The 15702-nt window shown below is 40.8% G+C and overlaps 1 protein-coding gene across 1 annotated transcript; it reads left to right on the top strand.

The window, feature by feature from the left end:
• Positions 1-3549: 3549 nt before the first annotated feature.
• On the top strand, positions 3550-15107 carry LOC129777688 (centrosome-associated protein 350-like). Its single transcript, XM_055784113.1, has 6 exons — positions 3550-4086; positions 4142-4524; positions 4582-7173; positions 7235-7461; positions 7529-7825; positions 12447-15107. The coding sequence occupies exons 1-6, from the start codon at positions 3888-3890 to the stop codon at positions 14812-14814; spliced, it is 6066 nt and encodes a 2021-aa protein (XP_055640088.1). The 5' UTR covers positions 3550-3887; the 3' UTR covers positions 14815-15107.
• The last annotated feature ends 595 nt before the right edge of the window (positions 15108-15702 follow it).

Raw genomic sequence — 15702 nt, 5'->3', positions numbered from 1 at the left:
AATAAGACTTTTTCATTCGATATAAGAACCTTTCATTTTCATTTGACGATTTGATAATTTCGATTCAGTATGATGGAAGAAGGAAATGAATGTGAAATGAAACGAAACTGTGCGAAGCTGAAGTGATATTCTTTTGATTGTGCATGAAGAGAGAATAGCACTACACCCATACCTCGCTTTACGGCCTAGATACGTTCCACGAAATTCGGCCGCAGAGCGAAAAGCCGTATAAGGAATCAACCATTTTAATACAAATTCAATCAGATCGGTTTTAAATTTGTTAAATATGTAACATGGTTTATCATTCAAAATGTATTTTATCTTTTTATTTTTATTTCATTTGAATCAAAAATTAGATACATTTAAATTTATTTTATTTGAATCGAAAATACATACATAACATAAACATATCACATACAATACATACAACATACATACATAAAAACCAACAATAATCTATAAACAAAAATGTAACAACTTCATGTTACACCTGCCTAATTTGTATGTTGCTTAAGTTATTGTCTCGCAAATATTTTTTCACTTCTGTACAAATGTGATTTTTTAACCAATTCTCAACTTTTTTTTTGCCGTTATAACGAAACATTTTAGGCCATAAATCGGAAACGTGCCTGAATTGAAGAGGGCCGTTATAGCGAAATGCCGTATAAAGAGCGGCTGTCTAGCGAGGTATGGATGTATTGTGAAATTGTAAGGCCCTGCTAATGATAATCAAATCGAGACGCTGATCAAGAGTAATCCTCAGTACACGACACATGAATTAGCAGCTTCATTACAAATACAGTAGAACCCCGATTATCCGTTCAATAGTCTGGCAAGGTTACTGCGAATAAAGAAAATCACGTTAATGGACTAAAAATGAGATCTTCTTCTTCTTCTTCTTCAATGGCACTAACGTTCCTAGAGGAACTTCGCCGTCTCAACGTAGTATTACTTGCGTCATTTTTATTAGTACTTAGTTGAGATTTCTATGCCAAATAACACGCCTTGAATGCATTCTGAGTGGCAAGCTCTAGAATACGCGTGATCACAGTGCAAGTCGGAGGAAATTTCTTTGACGAAAAATTCCCCCGACCAGAACGGGAATCGAACCCGAACACCCGGCATGTTAGTTATGACGCTAACCACTCGGCCACGGGAGCACTATAAATGAGATGCAATACATTCAATGGATCGTATTTCCGTCATCTCGTATTTCCAAACTCACAGTTTCAAAGCAAATCGTGACAGGTGATGCAAAATCTAAGCATCCATAACAATATTGTCTTTAATAATAATTTTAAAGATTATAACTTTGATCTAACCAAATGACCTTCGTTAGCTATCCTCGAAGCCCGTCTCCACCAGGAGAAAGTCTTTCTTTGTTTCAGATATTGCATCTTCAGATTATCATTTGTTCGGGCCGGTGGAAAAGATTCATTGGATATCATAAAAAGCACGTTGCGCAGTCTTTTGACAAAAAAAAACACAGAAGTTCTGCGATGATGAAATTTTCGAGTTGCGTGAAAGATGATGAAAGATTTCATAAGATATAGCGCGGACTCGATTATATACAGTCCAGGAATTTTTTTTACTGTATATAATCGAGTCAAAAAACTTTCTTTATTAGATTTTTATGCATATATTTTTCGTTATTTGAATATAAATTTATCCAGAATCTCTCAGGATTTGATGAAAGAAATCCTTCTACGCATATGTTCGAATTCCAACAATGACAGAGTTATAGAACTTTTTTTTTGTTTCGGACTCTGTCGCCTCGAACTAGATCATTCAGAAGTACGCTGCGGAAGACGATTCTGTTGCTTCCATTTGAAAGATGAGAATATTTAGTACAGGATATAATTGTGGAACATCTAAACTAGTGGATTAAATCCATTTGGAAGTGAAAACTTGAATTATTATTAATTTTATCCTAAAAATTCATATTAAACTTGATTGTTTCTATCAATCAAATTAAAGCTTTCTATTCGCTTTGACACCCAACTTCAACAAAAATTTTAAAAATCACGTTTTTACCTCACCATTCAAATTTCACTTTAACGTTGAAAGGTTACATTTTTGCTTAAAATAAGTCATATTTGAAATGTAAAAAAAATATTTCAAACTGTATATAATCGTGTCCGACCTGTATTAGGCAGCGACTAACGTCTATTAGTTTGAGCAATTTAGGTGTTGATCAAATCAAAACTACATAATACCACACACCATTTTAAAGGGTGTGTCACATCAAATTGCATCACGGAAAATACGCTGTAGAAATTTAATTTTTAGGAATTATATCTTCAGCTTTCGCTTATAATCAGATAAGAGTGTATAGATCACGTTGGCCATGCTTCACTGTCAATTTTTCGTAAATTTGGAAAAATGTCGTCAAACGAAAAAGAGCGTCGTGAATTAATCCTGTACACTCATTTTGAGAATCCGGAGTTGTCACATCGGGACATCGGTAAGATGCTGGGAATCGTCCAATCTTCTCCGCAGAGGACAAATTCAGCCTTTTGAACTGATTGAACGGATTCATATATGAACTATTCGTCGATAGATTCATACGTGCAAAAGCAAAATATGAATGTTTGGTTTTCATATATTTATTCGCTAAATACAATGGTCATACATATACACATTTGTGGAAGAATTGTAAACAGTAAACTATAAACTTATCGGTGGTTTACGGTTATTTTTTACAGTTACTGTTTTGGGGATATTTTTTATAATGAACAATATCGACAAAAAAAAACAGGAAAAAGAAAAGGAAGTTTTTAGTAATCCTTTAATATAATCTTTTTATGCCCCATTAAAAAAGGTGTGAATTCTTAGTATACCAAAAATACATAGACGAAGAATATTAGAAATATGCCAGATATTATTCCAGAAACTTTCTCATCTGGTAACTATCTAGAAGGTCGTTATACATTCTTCTTTTCGATAAAAGACCCGGAAACACTCTACGGCTGCATTAAATGTAAGAAATATGTTTGTCTCGAGCATGCTGTTATGGTATGTTCTGAAACCACAATCGATTAATACGTTTTTATGTTATTTTCTAGCTCTTTATACTTCCATGAATTTTACTCAGTTGCTTACTTTCGATTAATAACAGAAAAAATGTCGAATTTCGTTATTTGTGTTGGAATATCAAAAATTACTCTGTTTTGAGGTAGCCTCATTAGATGACTATTAAAACTGAATGCAAACGGAGATAATATATTTTCTGGAGTTTTTTCATTCAATTACACCCTCTTCTTCAAATAAATACCGATGAAGCTTAAAAAAACACAATAGTTATATTACAGAGAAGCTCAACTTTCATTCTGTGACACCGTGCGCGAGTGTACGAAGGTTTTGCACGCGAGTACAGGAAGGTTAAAGACATTTTTTCGTACCATATGAAGACATCTGAAGAAATCATCTGACATCCATAGTCACCGTACCCTAAAGCGACGACGCGAGGCTTCGCCGCGACAAAAGTCCGTTACATCGTGTAACGCTTATCACGCAAAAACAACAAAGCGAAACGTCAAATGGAACTTGTTTTGGCTTGGCACTCTCTCTCTCCTTCCACAATCGACGGTTGTTGGGAAACGGCTTCAGCACAAACAGAAAACAGAAAGAAATGCGTTCGTGGCCGGACCCTGCATTCCTAGCGTTGTTTTTTCTGTCTATCACGCCCGAAAAGTGTTTATTTCGAAAAGAAAACCCACCCAAAGTTACAATTGAACTTTTTGCGTCATCTCTCAAGTGTAATTCACCCTTGCAGTAACACAACCATTCCACAGGAATATGAACAAATCAAAGTGCACCTTCGATAGTGGCAGAGATTTGTTGAAATCCGCAAGCAGCTGCTGCAGTCAGCATTCTTCTTCGGTGGTATGTTTTCGAGGCTGAGGAGCGTAGCAATTCGATTGTTTGCTACCGGCGTCGTCGTCATTTCGGTTACACCAACTACGACCAATAGCAACATGTCAACCGATTCCGAATCGCACCCGTTGACGGAGAAGGGAAGCCGAAATTCCGCCACTTTTTCCATCAACTCGCTGAATGATGATGTTCCCGTTAGGCAGAGTGCTGGTTTGTTTTTTTTTGCGCAAAAGTTTTGCAATGTGTAACATTATTTAAATTGCAGTGCAAATATTTCGTGAGCGCGAGACTGATTACACCTTGCCAGGATCACCCCGGAGAAAAAGTACCATACAAATTACTAAGTTAATATTAAAGGATCCGCCCACAAGTCCAGTGAAGAAAATTACTCCCGTTGTTGTAAAGTCCATTAAGACCTACACCAGTTCCGTGATGCCACCGGAGGTAGATAAAAGTGCTCGGATGGACAGCAATAGAAAGGAAGAAGAGCAGGCTCATGCGAAATACAATATTATCCCACTACCAAGCGCTGATCGGTTGAAGGAGGAGTTTGAAGCGAAGAAGAGCGAAAGGGATGAAATGAGCAGTCGTTTGCAGAAATTTTTGCAAGAACAATATCGGGAAACCGATCCAAAACAAAAAACACAGGTAGACTATGAACATTACTTTTTTTTAGCGGGTAATTAATTTGTCTGTTTATCGTAGGTCGGTATAGAAATTTCTAGGGTAACAAATTCGAGTGAAAGCACAGCCTACTCGATCCCAAATAGTATAAATAAAGCCGATGTTGACAGTGCAGTTAGCATCTGTAGTAATCGTAGTGCCCTGAACAAACAGTCATTGTTACCACCCGAACCGGAAGATATAAAACACATCGAAGCTGCATCAACAAAATCGGAAGCAATGCCAGTTAAGCCCGCGTCAACTGTCCAATCCAGAGCATCCCGCTCTCGTCCTAAGTTGGTAGATGACCGAGAAACGCCGGACTCCAAGAAGGAAAAGGAAAAGTCGTATGACCCCGTGAAAGCCAGGGAATTCATTAAGTTGCAACAGTCGAGACGCAGAGAGGAGAAAAAAGCGAATCCGCCGCAGGTTAACGAAAAGGAGCTCATCAAGAAGCGGCTGAACGATCTGAAGAAGAGCACCCAAGATTTGGTCAGTAAAAACATTCAGAAAGTACGTAAGCGCTCTCAATCCGTTGCATCAAGTCAGAAATCGGGATCAGGAAATGCTGTGAAGGCGACTGACCAAAAACCCTCGAAACTGGACAATAAAGAGGCACCTCCGAAGCCAATTCGGAGAAGCGCTTCTGCGGTATCGTTAAAAAATATTCCAGCGGCTCCGCAACCAACGAAAGCAAGTGTATCCGAGAAAACTGAGAGTGACGGTAAAAAAGTGCGGCGCCGATTACCTCTACTGGAGATAGATTTCTCGGAGAAAATTGGGATCATGAGAAAACCTGAAGGCGTCCCTCTGGAAGAGGTCCTGCTGAGTCCAGTTAAGGTGAAAGAATGCGAAACTCCAGTAAAAAATGTGGTTGAAATTAAGGAAAAAGGTGTGGATGTAAATATTAGATCACCAACATCTGCAATTGAGAAAGAAATGAAATTGGATATTCCGGAGGTAAGCTTGGTTCCGGATACAACTTTCAAACAACCGAACAGTTTCACCGAAAAGAAGGACAAGTCCAAGGAGGAGAAATATGTCGCCCCGTGGTTGAAGAACACTTTACTCCAGCCGGATCCATATCCCTTCATAATGGCAGTCCGGAAGAAGCTGGAAGCTATACGTAATCTGACCAACAATGGAAACCACTCGAGTTCGTCTGACTCGAGTGACCTCCGGAGGTCATCCAAACGCGTCGAAACAGCGAACGAAATGCACAGCAAATGCATTGAATATCTGGAAACGTTAAGATCTGTGCCTCTCATTAGTAAATCGCCCAGAACTGCTTCCATTTCGGTGCAACCGTCAGAGTCGAACACTATCTCAGAGATTAGTTCGATCAGGTCCGACTTTATTCAACCACTGCCCCCACTCAGTAGCACCAAAATTGGTTCTAAAGAAGATGCTCAACAAGCAGCTCCAGCTCCCATAAGCCCTCTTTCGGTGGATCGAATCTCGAATCTCAAAATCACTGCGAACAGTTCGCTTCTGGAGCGAAGCATTAATTTCCATCGAGGTACAGATATGCCCGATGCGGACCTCATCCCCGATAGAGTCTCCTTCTATGGTCGAAATGTCCAAGCAAATCTATCTCAAAGTCAGCTCAGTGATAACACATCAGAAAAGCAGTACAATTTTTTGCGGAAGCCCTCCCAACCGCACGATAAGTCCACACCCGAAGCGGAGTATCACAAAATGTTGGAAGCATTCAATCGTAGCCTCTCGCAGGTAATCGAAGTGAACCAGCAGCTGTATTCCACCCTCAAAAATCCTCCAGCGCGGGTCGAGCCTATCAAAATTCGCGACGGAATAACTCAAACCACGCCCAATCAGTCCGTCGTGAACACCAATGCTTCGGTCAATTCCAAATACAGCGAGGATTTCGAGCGTTCCCATGAAGCCCAAACTACTCGCTCCTCGCCGTCCGAAGGATCTGGCTCAACGGGGTCGACGCCCGACGGCAAAACATCCAAATCGAGAACATCATCTGAAGCAGCGGACACCACCACTACTGCAACGGCCTCGGCAACAACCCCATCTACAACAACGGCTGCCGGTAGCAGTCCAGAAGAGAGTCCCAGCAAGTCGCAATCCAGTGATTCCAGATCGTTCAGCTTGTCCGATAGTCACAACACAAATCCGCCCATGCCGGAAGAATATCTGCCCTCTTTTGAGGAGAGCTTGAGACGCCGAAAGCTGGAACGATCGAGAGAACCCACTCCAGAGAAACCGGAAAAGGTAAGCAGTTCCGGGAGCATCGAAACGCAAATCAGCGAAGGAGCTGGAGAGCAGGCAAATTCACTGCGTGATGAAACACACCGACCAAAAAGTGTGGAGTCGATTAGCTTTAAAATATCGGAAAAAAGTGACGCTTCGAATAGGTTCAATCCGGAAAAAGTGAACACTGATGACGACAAGATGGAGTTCATCAAGGTGGCAACAAGCTCCAGTTCCTGCTCGGAACTGGAGGCACTCGATCCGGCCGAATCCATCAGTGAGAAGGATGTGCAGCTGAATGACACCACTATGGGGAGTGACATTTTTGCGGTGCTCAATCGGACGGATTTGGAAATATCGGTTCTGTCCACCACGATTTCTGAAGCGAACCTTAGTTACTCATCGATTGGAATGGTAAATTTGGCTATGATTTTTTACATTTTCAAGAGCTAATGATTGTTTTTTTAATTAACAGTATGACCTCCTGATTAGGAACGAAAAGTCGAAAAGTGAACAAATGGCTGCCCGCATTCGGATGAAGGAAAAGGCTCTGCTGGATCGAACCAAGGGACAGCTGGCATGGCTTGAATTGCAAAAGCAGCGCTACCGCGAGCACGGCTTAACCGAGCAGATATCGATCGTGAAGAAAAAGCAACGAGCCATCCTTGTGCGGCTAGAAAAAGAACGTGCCGAGTTGGATAGGTAACACGATTGTGACAGGATTGGAACTATTTGCCGATTTATTAATACTCTTTTTCCTTGTTTGCAGATTCAAGCGGACCGAACAAGAGGCATCCAAGGGATCAAACAGTCGCACCTCGCTGACTCCCAAGTCTATAGAACAGCTAAATTCGCTAACGTCGAATGGTCATTCAATCTCGCTTAGACGATCCTCGATAGTCAGTGCTAGAAACGAGGCGTCATCTCCCGCGAGCAGTAGGGTTACAGCATCGGAGTTATGCCGGAAGCAGGAAGTGGCCAGCGCTACGACGAAAATCACAAGCTCCCAGCTGCAGTTGACCGCGGTGCGCGGTGTGGAATTGGAACCCAGCGAAAGCTTAGAAGAGTAAGTATTTTGTGATAGTTCGTTTTGTATTTCGTTCACATTTTGGATAGGAACAATTCAGGATTCCACAATCCAGATTCCAAACCGCAATCAATTCTCTGATATTGTCGAGGACATGCCGAAGCCTCGGATCTTTGTGGGAAAACACTTTAGATATTGAAAGAAATTTGTGAAAATAATATCTGAAGCAATCGTTTCGATGCAGAAACTTCAGCCCCTCGAAAAGTATGAATTTATATCTGGCTTGATCTATGAAAGCGTTCTCCAAGCTTGAATGAAACGTGCATCTTCTGTCACTTCCCAACGACGTTCCTCATTACTTTGGTGGAATAAGCAGTGCTCTGAGATTCATCTTAAAAAGTCATCCGTTTTTGAAAATTTAATAAATTTTGGTAAAGCCAAATGGGTTTGGAGTTACCGAACTTTTGGAAGCCAAACTCAGAATTTTGATTGAAATGGGAAAGTTTGAATATCTTCGACAATACTTAAAAGGCTTTTCAAGATTGACTGCTTTAAAAATTCTTTGGAGAACATCCAGGAAAAATTTGTGACTAGAACCAGACAAATGAAGAAAAGGAATACTCTGATCGTTAGATACTCTATTTTACAAGAAAGATTCATTTCCAGGCCAAAGTGTCGTTCCCTAAATATCAAGTAGAGTGATCACGAGGATTTTGCTAAACTTGTTCAATGGGATTTTGGAGATGAATATTTTTCCGTCAGACTGAACGAGTGAGTGATACCCATACGTAAACCCAACAAGCTGGATTGCGCATTACAGTGTTATCCTGTATTCGAAAATTGTTAGAGAATGTTAGAAAATGGTTCTAGGGCAGTGATGGCAAATTGGTCACGGGGGGCAAAGTGGTCACCTGCTTGTTTGGTAGTATAACTATTGACTATAGATGTCATATTGATAGCCATCTTATGTTTGGAGAATTTAATGTCTTTTGAGTCACCCTGTACTTCGGTAGAGTTGTCGGATATCAAAATATAAATAAAAACAGAAATTGCTCTCTCGATAGCCATTCGGCCGTAGTTCTGTGCGCATAGTATTTAAAGAATTTTTCGTGGAATTTAGTTTATTCAAACTGATATATTGGACAAATCATCAGTTTGGACGACTGTTAACATATTCTGGGAGAAGTGAACGTATATTTTGTTTAATCTCAGCGATTAATTAGCATAGAAATTACTTTGATGTTTGGGGGCAAAGTGGTCATAGGTGAATAAAAACTTACAATGTTCTGTTGACTAAAGTTGATATACCTCATCACATTCTGCTCTTGAAGAAGATCCTTTTGTGGCTTTGACCCTGGATAAATATGCGACTCCAACTAAACCAAGCCTCATTATGCGGAAAGTTTTGTGTTTCTTACTACGGTTTTGTATGCATGAGAAAATTTATATTGAGACTCTAGGCCAAGCGTATTCCATACATGTACCTACCATATCAAATACAATTTCAACAAATTTGGACGAAAAAAACGCATAAATCTATCCAATATAGCTTTATATGAGCGAGTGACCACTTTGCCCCCACTAGGTGACCACTTTACCTCCAAGCAAAAAAAATGTTCGAATTTTCAATGTACTATTTCGAATTTTTATAATGAGAACCGTTTGCTATCTTAAAGAACAATGAGTTGAACTATAATATTCTTCGAGAAACGGGAATTGAATCGATATGTGGACGCTGGGAATGGGTGACTACTATGCCCCCATTTTTCCTACATGGTTTGGGCAAGTGGTCCGAGTCGAACAATTCGTTGTCAGAGGCACAATTTGGTTTCCGCAGAAAAGTTCTCTCCCGAAATGAAATCCAAATCGCGTTTGCCCACAAAGAGCAAATAGTTTCTGTATTTTCTGATATCAAAGGTACATTTGATTCAGTTTCCAATGAAGTTCTCAGAGAAAATTTATTGTTCGAAGACTTTCGCCGATTTTTTAATAATTTTCGTTTAAAGAAAAAAATGAGATTTGAAACGAACACTTCTTCCCGATTTTTTAAAAATACAAAGAGTAAAAAAATGTCATTTTTCTATGGTCCATGCGATAGAAGGATGCATGCAGATTGTATTCATATAAATTCGACATGAATCGGTTCAGTAGAACTTGAGATATCGTGTACGCCAGTTTGAAAAAAACTAGTTTCGAGAAAAACGCGTTCGAAGTTCAATTAGATGACCGTACCAGGTTAGATACCGCATCACTAAAATGGCTCTAACTCGGTAAAAAATATGAAGATTTTTTTTAATTTTTTTTCAAATTTCCAGACTAGAATACTGCCCTCAAATTAATTGACTCGAGAAGATTCTGAGTCGATATTCGAGAGAAATAGCTCAATGGTATGAATATCGCTTAATGCCGCTTCAGTGTCAGATTATTTTCAACACAATTCTCGTGCAAGATTTTTTATCCACTTGTAAATAACATGTTTCTTCGTTACATGGAGTAAATGTTTGATACAGAAAATATGATAGAATGAAGACAGCCCTTAATCGGACAATTCCTTTCTCGAGTTTTGCTTTTATCAACACATTCGATTCATTTTTATTTATATAGATAGAAGACGATATAGGAGTGCGTTTTATCACATTAAAATCCATTTCCACTTTCGAAGATCAATTTCGTTACCGCAAACATCAAATGGACTAACAACGCTTGACACTATGTAATTGCGTCGATTCACCGTAGAAACGTTTCATGCCCCCTAAAACCTCCACATGCCAAATTTGGCTCGATTCCCTTGATTAGTTCTCGAGTTATGCAGAAATTTGTTAAAATTTGAGTTTTTTGAAAACCGGAAAATCACTATGCGTTTGATCAATCGCACTCTGTCGGCGCTTCAAACAGTGGAGAGGATGTTCAGCCATTCGCCGTTTTTTTTTTTGGGAAACTCACATAGAGTAGCCCATTTGAAGTTCATAAATCTCCATGAACCGATCTGGATATCTGGTTCTGGTTATCCTTTAGCGCGATTCACATACAATATCACGTCACGTTCACGTTCCGTCACGTCACGTTGCGTCAATTATTCTTCCATGCAATTCCTATTGAAGCATTCACATACACCAGCAACGGTAAGTCGAAGTTGCCGTTGCCGGTGTATGTGAATGTTTGCATAAGAACTACTTGGAAGAATAATTAACGCAACGTGACGGGACGGAACGTGAACGTGACGTGGATTTTGTATGTGAATCGCACTTTTATCGGCAGACGGGATAACCATGAGGGTAGTTTTGCTCCCGGAACTCCGGACTTCCGAAATCGTAGTCTGCTGGGTAATCAACCACTGCTTTACCTTGGTTATGTCGCTTCTGCTTGTTACACCACTTTTTGAGCCTCCACTCAATTTAAACGTTATAACTTATTATATCCAATCGGTCTCTGGAGTAGGCCCTGACTTTCATGACGCGCCACACTAAGTAATATGATTTATTAAGATCAAGATGACTCAAAATGGTTACAGGCGAATGGCGTGTAACTATAAACACCGTACGCAAAAGAAAATGCAATGAACAAAAATGACCACCAAAAAATGATTTTTTATCGGATATTTTTGCAACTCTTAGGGAATAAACACATATTGGGCCTGATCACGAACGAAGTGAAGTGGTGAAAATGGAAGAAAGTGTATATTACATTGCATACAACCTGATTTCCATCTGATTTCCACCGTGAGATGACGTTCGTGATCAGGCCCATTAGCTATGTTTTTGCAAAGTTGGTTTATTCAAACTACTCCCTTAACCCTCCTGTACTCGCGTAATAGTAACTTAGAGTAATTTTTGATACTCCAACACAAATAACGAAATTCGAATTTTTCACTGTTATCAATTAAAAGTAAGCAACAGAATATAATTCATGGAAGTATAAAGAGCTATAGAATAACTTGAAAACGTATTAATCGATTGTGGTTTCATTGGAGTAAGAATCAGAACATAGCATAACTGCATGCTCGAAACAAACATATTTTTTACATTTCATGCAGTTGTTGGGTGTTTTTCGGGTCTTTTATCGAAGAGAAGAATTTATAACGACTTTCTTCTTTCCGATTAGTTTATAGTTCTTTTTGCTATATTTGGTCGTTGATGGTATCGCTCGTTATGTACAGCTTGCTGAGTTTGCCGCACCACAGATTGCCTGCCACACCATGTACTTCTTGACAAATTTGTGACCTTCTTCTTCCGGAAGATTCTTGTCGACGAAAAACTCCAGGCCGGGGATATGCTTTGCGTCCGCTTTAATGTACGTCTCACCTCCAATTACGATACTTTTCAACTGCACCAACCACTCGCGGTGGCCACCGTATTCTGTTTATCAGTTCGGTCCTTACCATGAAGATATGAAGCACGCCGCTGGATTGTCTGGGTCTCCCTGAACGTATTTACCACACGGAACAAGGTCGAATGATCGATTCCCAACTGTTTCGAGATCCACACGTGGAACTGGCCTGGATTTTCCACGACCGGGCCAGTAATTTTTTGTCGCAGCACTTCTTGTTTGGAAGCCATCTCGATAACCACTTGACAGATTGTGACGAAATTTAGCACATGAAAACATTACACTCTAAACTAGTTTTACCCTAAATTTCACTTTACTTTCCCTTTACTTCCAGCATCCTCCAGCGGCGTGAGCAAGAGTTGCAGAAGCGCCGCCAACACATGCAGACACTGCTCGAGTGGCACCAGAAGTTGGAACGTGAGGAACAGGAGATTTTCGACATCGAGAGAAATCTCCTCCAACATAACCGACAAAAAATCACCACCGAAGATCGCTCGGCCGAAATCCACGAGAAAGCTATGGGACGAATTCGGAGCATCGAAAACAGCCTGCAGACGTTGCAGCAAATTCCGGACAAATCATCGACGCCGGGTAGCAGCGGGACAACGGATGATGATGGGACGAACGAGGTTCGGGCGGCTGGGAGTAAACTGAATCGACTCTGGCATCGTCTCACAGGGGTGAAGGAAAACAAATACGAGCCGGGTAAAAAATATACCCTGACGAAGGCGTGCTTAGAGAGATTGTACGAAGATGCCAAAATACGGGTTTTGGGAAGTTTTAGGAATGACGGCGTCGTAAAGAAGACATTGCTGGATTTATCGGTCAGTGGGAGGCATAGTTCTGTGAGCGCTAGCAGCAGAGACACAAGCTTACTTGGCACAAGTTTCCACGATCGGAACAATGAAAGCACAAACAGTACAAATAATTCTGTGAAAACAACTGAGAAAAGTTCACCGCACGGGACTTTTCTAGTTTCCGAATCTGTTCCGGAAACAAGCGAAGTAAACCGTACCATTTGCAGTCCGTCCAATGTTGAGCCAAACGAAATTGGAGATCAAATCGATCGCGGTAATTTGATAAATTTTAGTGAAATTAGCGAGGATCTTGGAAACAACAACAGTATTCTTTCGTCAACTACGAAAACCCACAGCACCTCCAAGAACGAACATTCGTTCGACTCGGTGGAGTTTCATACCATAGAGAAGGAAGAACACAGCTCCAAATCACCCCAAGAAAACCGAAACGAGTCCGAAAGCTATTCCACAACTTTCGACCTTCCAGTTCCGTCAGAGGAATGCGAAATTTCTTCGGGTACGGACGAAGCCCAGCTTCTAATCGAGGATATCTCGCTTCCAGCTCTTATGACCGATTCCCTTCTGGACGAATCGCATTCGGAGTCGAACTTACAATCGGCGCAACAAATATCGGAGGATGATATTGCTGACGGGGCATCCCTGGAGGAGGCAAGCAGCAGCACCCCGACGTCATCGATGACGACTCCAACAACCGCCGAGGAAACGGAAACGGAGTACAATGAAATCGCAATTGGAAAAACAGTGAATAGAACGGCCGTTGCTTCTGAATTGGAGAAGCGGCTTATCAGTTTGAATGAAAACTTGGGGGAACTGAATGAAAGCTTTGAACGCATCCCTTTGATGCTTTCGCCAGAGGTACCTAAGAGTCAGGAACGAAATTCGCCTGAAAGTGAGTCAGTCAGTTCTTCGAGTACTGATAAACTGCCCACTGAAGAAAGTTCTGATGAGAAAACTATTTCGGATCGTGTCCTTAAGGAGAAGTCTCCGTCGGATAGCCCAAAATTAGATGACAACGACACTAAAATGCAAACGCTTGCGTTGAACATTGCGGGTCCATCAACCCCAACAATAACGAATTATGCGTACATAAGCAATTCAGGGCATGGTTCTAATATACCTTCTACAACCGCCGCCGTTGCCAGCCGAATGCCAGATATCATAAATGAAGCTGAGGTGCTCCGTCGTCAGCAACTCCAAATCGAACAGGAAATTAAACAACTTGAACAGCAAGTTGTTCTATTCCGGGAAATCCCTAACAAGCCACCGCCACCATACATTCCACCGGCGAACGGCAGTCCGTTGGCTTTAATTTTCCCCCCAGAGTCCCGCATTGACGATCTCATCGAAACCCGCACGAAAGAGCTCTTTCTCGGAGATGTTCCCTCTGAAAAGCTCAACTCCGATCACGTGACCAACATCTACGAGAAGCTCATACTGGATATGTGCAAAGAAATGTACGCTGACTTACGTCCTCCACCGCCGGATGTTTCCTTTCGCACCGCCAAGCATGACAAGCGACCGCTCGCCTTCTACAATCCACCGGATCGACTGGGCAGTCTCCAGGATCACATGAAGCGTAAAATCAAAAAGATCCTCAACGAGGAAAGTTTGCTGCAGCAGCAACAGCATCAGAATCTGCACCACTGCCCGATGCCATTTCTGGCGTTCGCAGGCGGCACCGCCAAGCGGAAGCGGGACCACGTGGATGAGATCCTGGCCCAGGAAATGTTCGACGAGGAAGCCCGCTGGACCAACTTCGATCGGGAGGAGATCGAGGTGAAGGAACGCATTGTGGATGAGATAACGAAAACGCTATTGTGGGAAGCTCTGGGTGACATCGAAAGTGCCTGGAAGGAGAAGAACGAAAAGGTGGTGGAAAAATAGTGATAATATTTGTTTCCACGTTCAAGTGCATTTAAATTTTATACATCGACTTTAATCTATTTAGCTGTAAAAAATGTATTGTTAGAACGAATCGCATGTTACAAAACCCCGAGTATTATTATCACACTTACCTGGGTAACTTTCGTCTTTGATTTTGCTCAATTTTAATGATGTTTTCTTTTTATTGCAACACGGAAAGAATGTTGCGACGGTTAGTGACTTAAAATTTTACAATGTAAGCAATATGAACGACCGCATTTTACATTATGGACAAATAAATCGCCTTAAAATAGCAAGCAAAGCATTTCGTTTGATTCACCCCAAATAACTCAGTCTCTTGTCTGCTTTTATGCACCACTAGCTCACCCGGCAAACTTGGTCCCGCCCAAAATTTAATTTTCGTTATCACATCCACGTCCAACATCCAATTGCAGAACTGTTCATTTAATGATCTTCTAATCTACACTTTAAAATCAGTTTTTTACTATAAAATTCCAGTACTTCTACCAAAACTCGACATTAAAATATTAGATTATTTTCAGACACAATTCTCGTGCAAGATTTTACATCCACTTGCAAATAATATGTTCCTCCGTTACATGGAATAAATGTTTGATACAGGAAATATGATAGAATGAAGACAGCTTTAAAATGGGATTCCTTTCTCCAATTTTGCTGTTATCAACACATTCGGAGATTCCTTTTTATTTATATAGATAGAAGAAGATATAGGAATGCGTTTTATCACATTAAAATCCATTTCCACTTTCGGACAAAGATCAATTTCATTAGCGCAAACATCAAATGAACTATCAACGCTTGTCACTAAGTAATAGTAGAACATAAGCGAAATGAATTTTTCGAATTTTCCCATATTCCTTCAGAGTT

The sequence above is a fragment of the Toxorhynchites rutilus genome, chromosome 3 (genome assembly GCF_029784135.1).
Source record: "Toxorhynchites rutilus septentrionalis strain SRP chromosome 3, ASM2978413v1, whole genome shotgun sequence".
NCBI lineage: Eukaryota > Metazoa > Arthropoda > Insecta > Diptera > Culicidae > Toxorhynchites > Toxorhynchites rutilus.
This window is presented reverse-complemented; position numbering and strand designations above follow the sequence as displayed.

What these genes read in the sequence shown, in the direction of transcription:
- LOC129777688 (XM_055784113.1), top strand. Translation starts at nt 3,888, where the DNA reads ATGTTTTCGAGGCTGAGGAGCGTAGCAATTCGATTGTTTGCTACCGGC. An exon ending in TCCCGTTAGGCAGAGTGCTG is followed by an intron (nt 4,087 to 4,141) that starts GTTTGTTTTTTT and finishes TTTAAATTGCAG; the next exon opens with TGCAAATATTTCGTGAGCGC. An exon ending in CCCAGCGAAAGCTTAGAAGA is followed by an intron (nt 7,826 to 12,446) that starts GTAAGTATTTTG and finishes CTTTACTTCCAG; the next exon opens with CATCCTCCAGCGGCGTGAGC.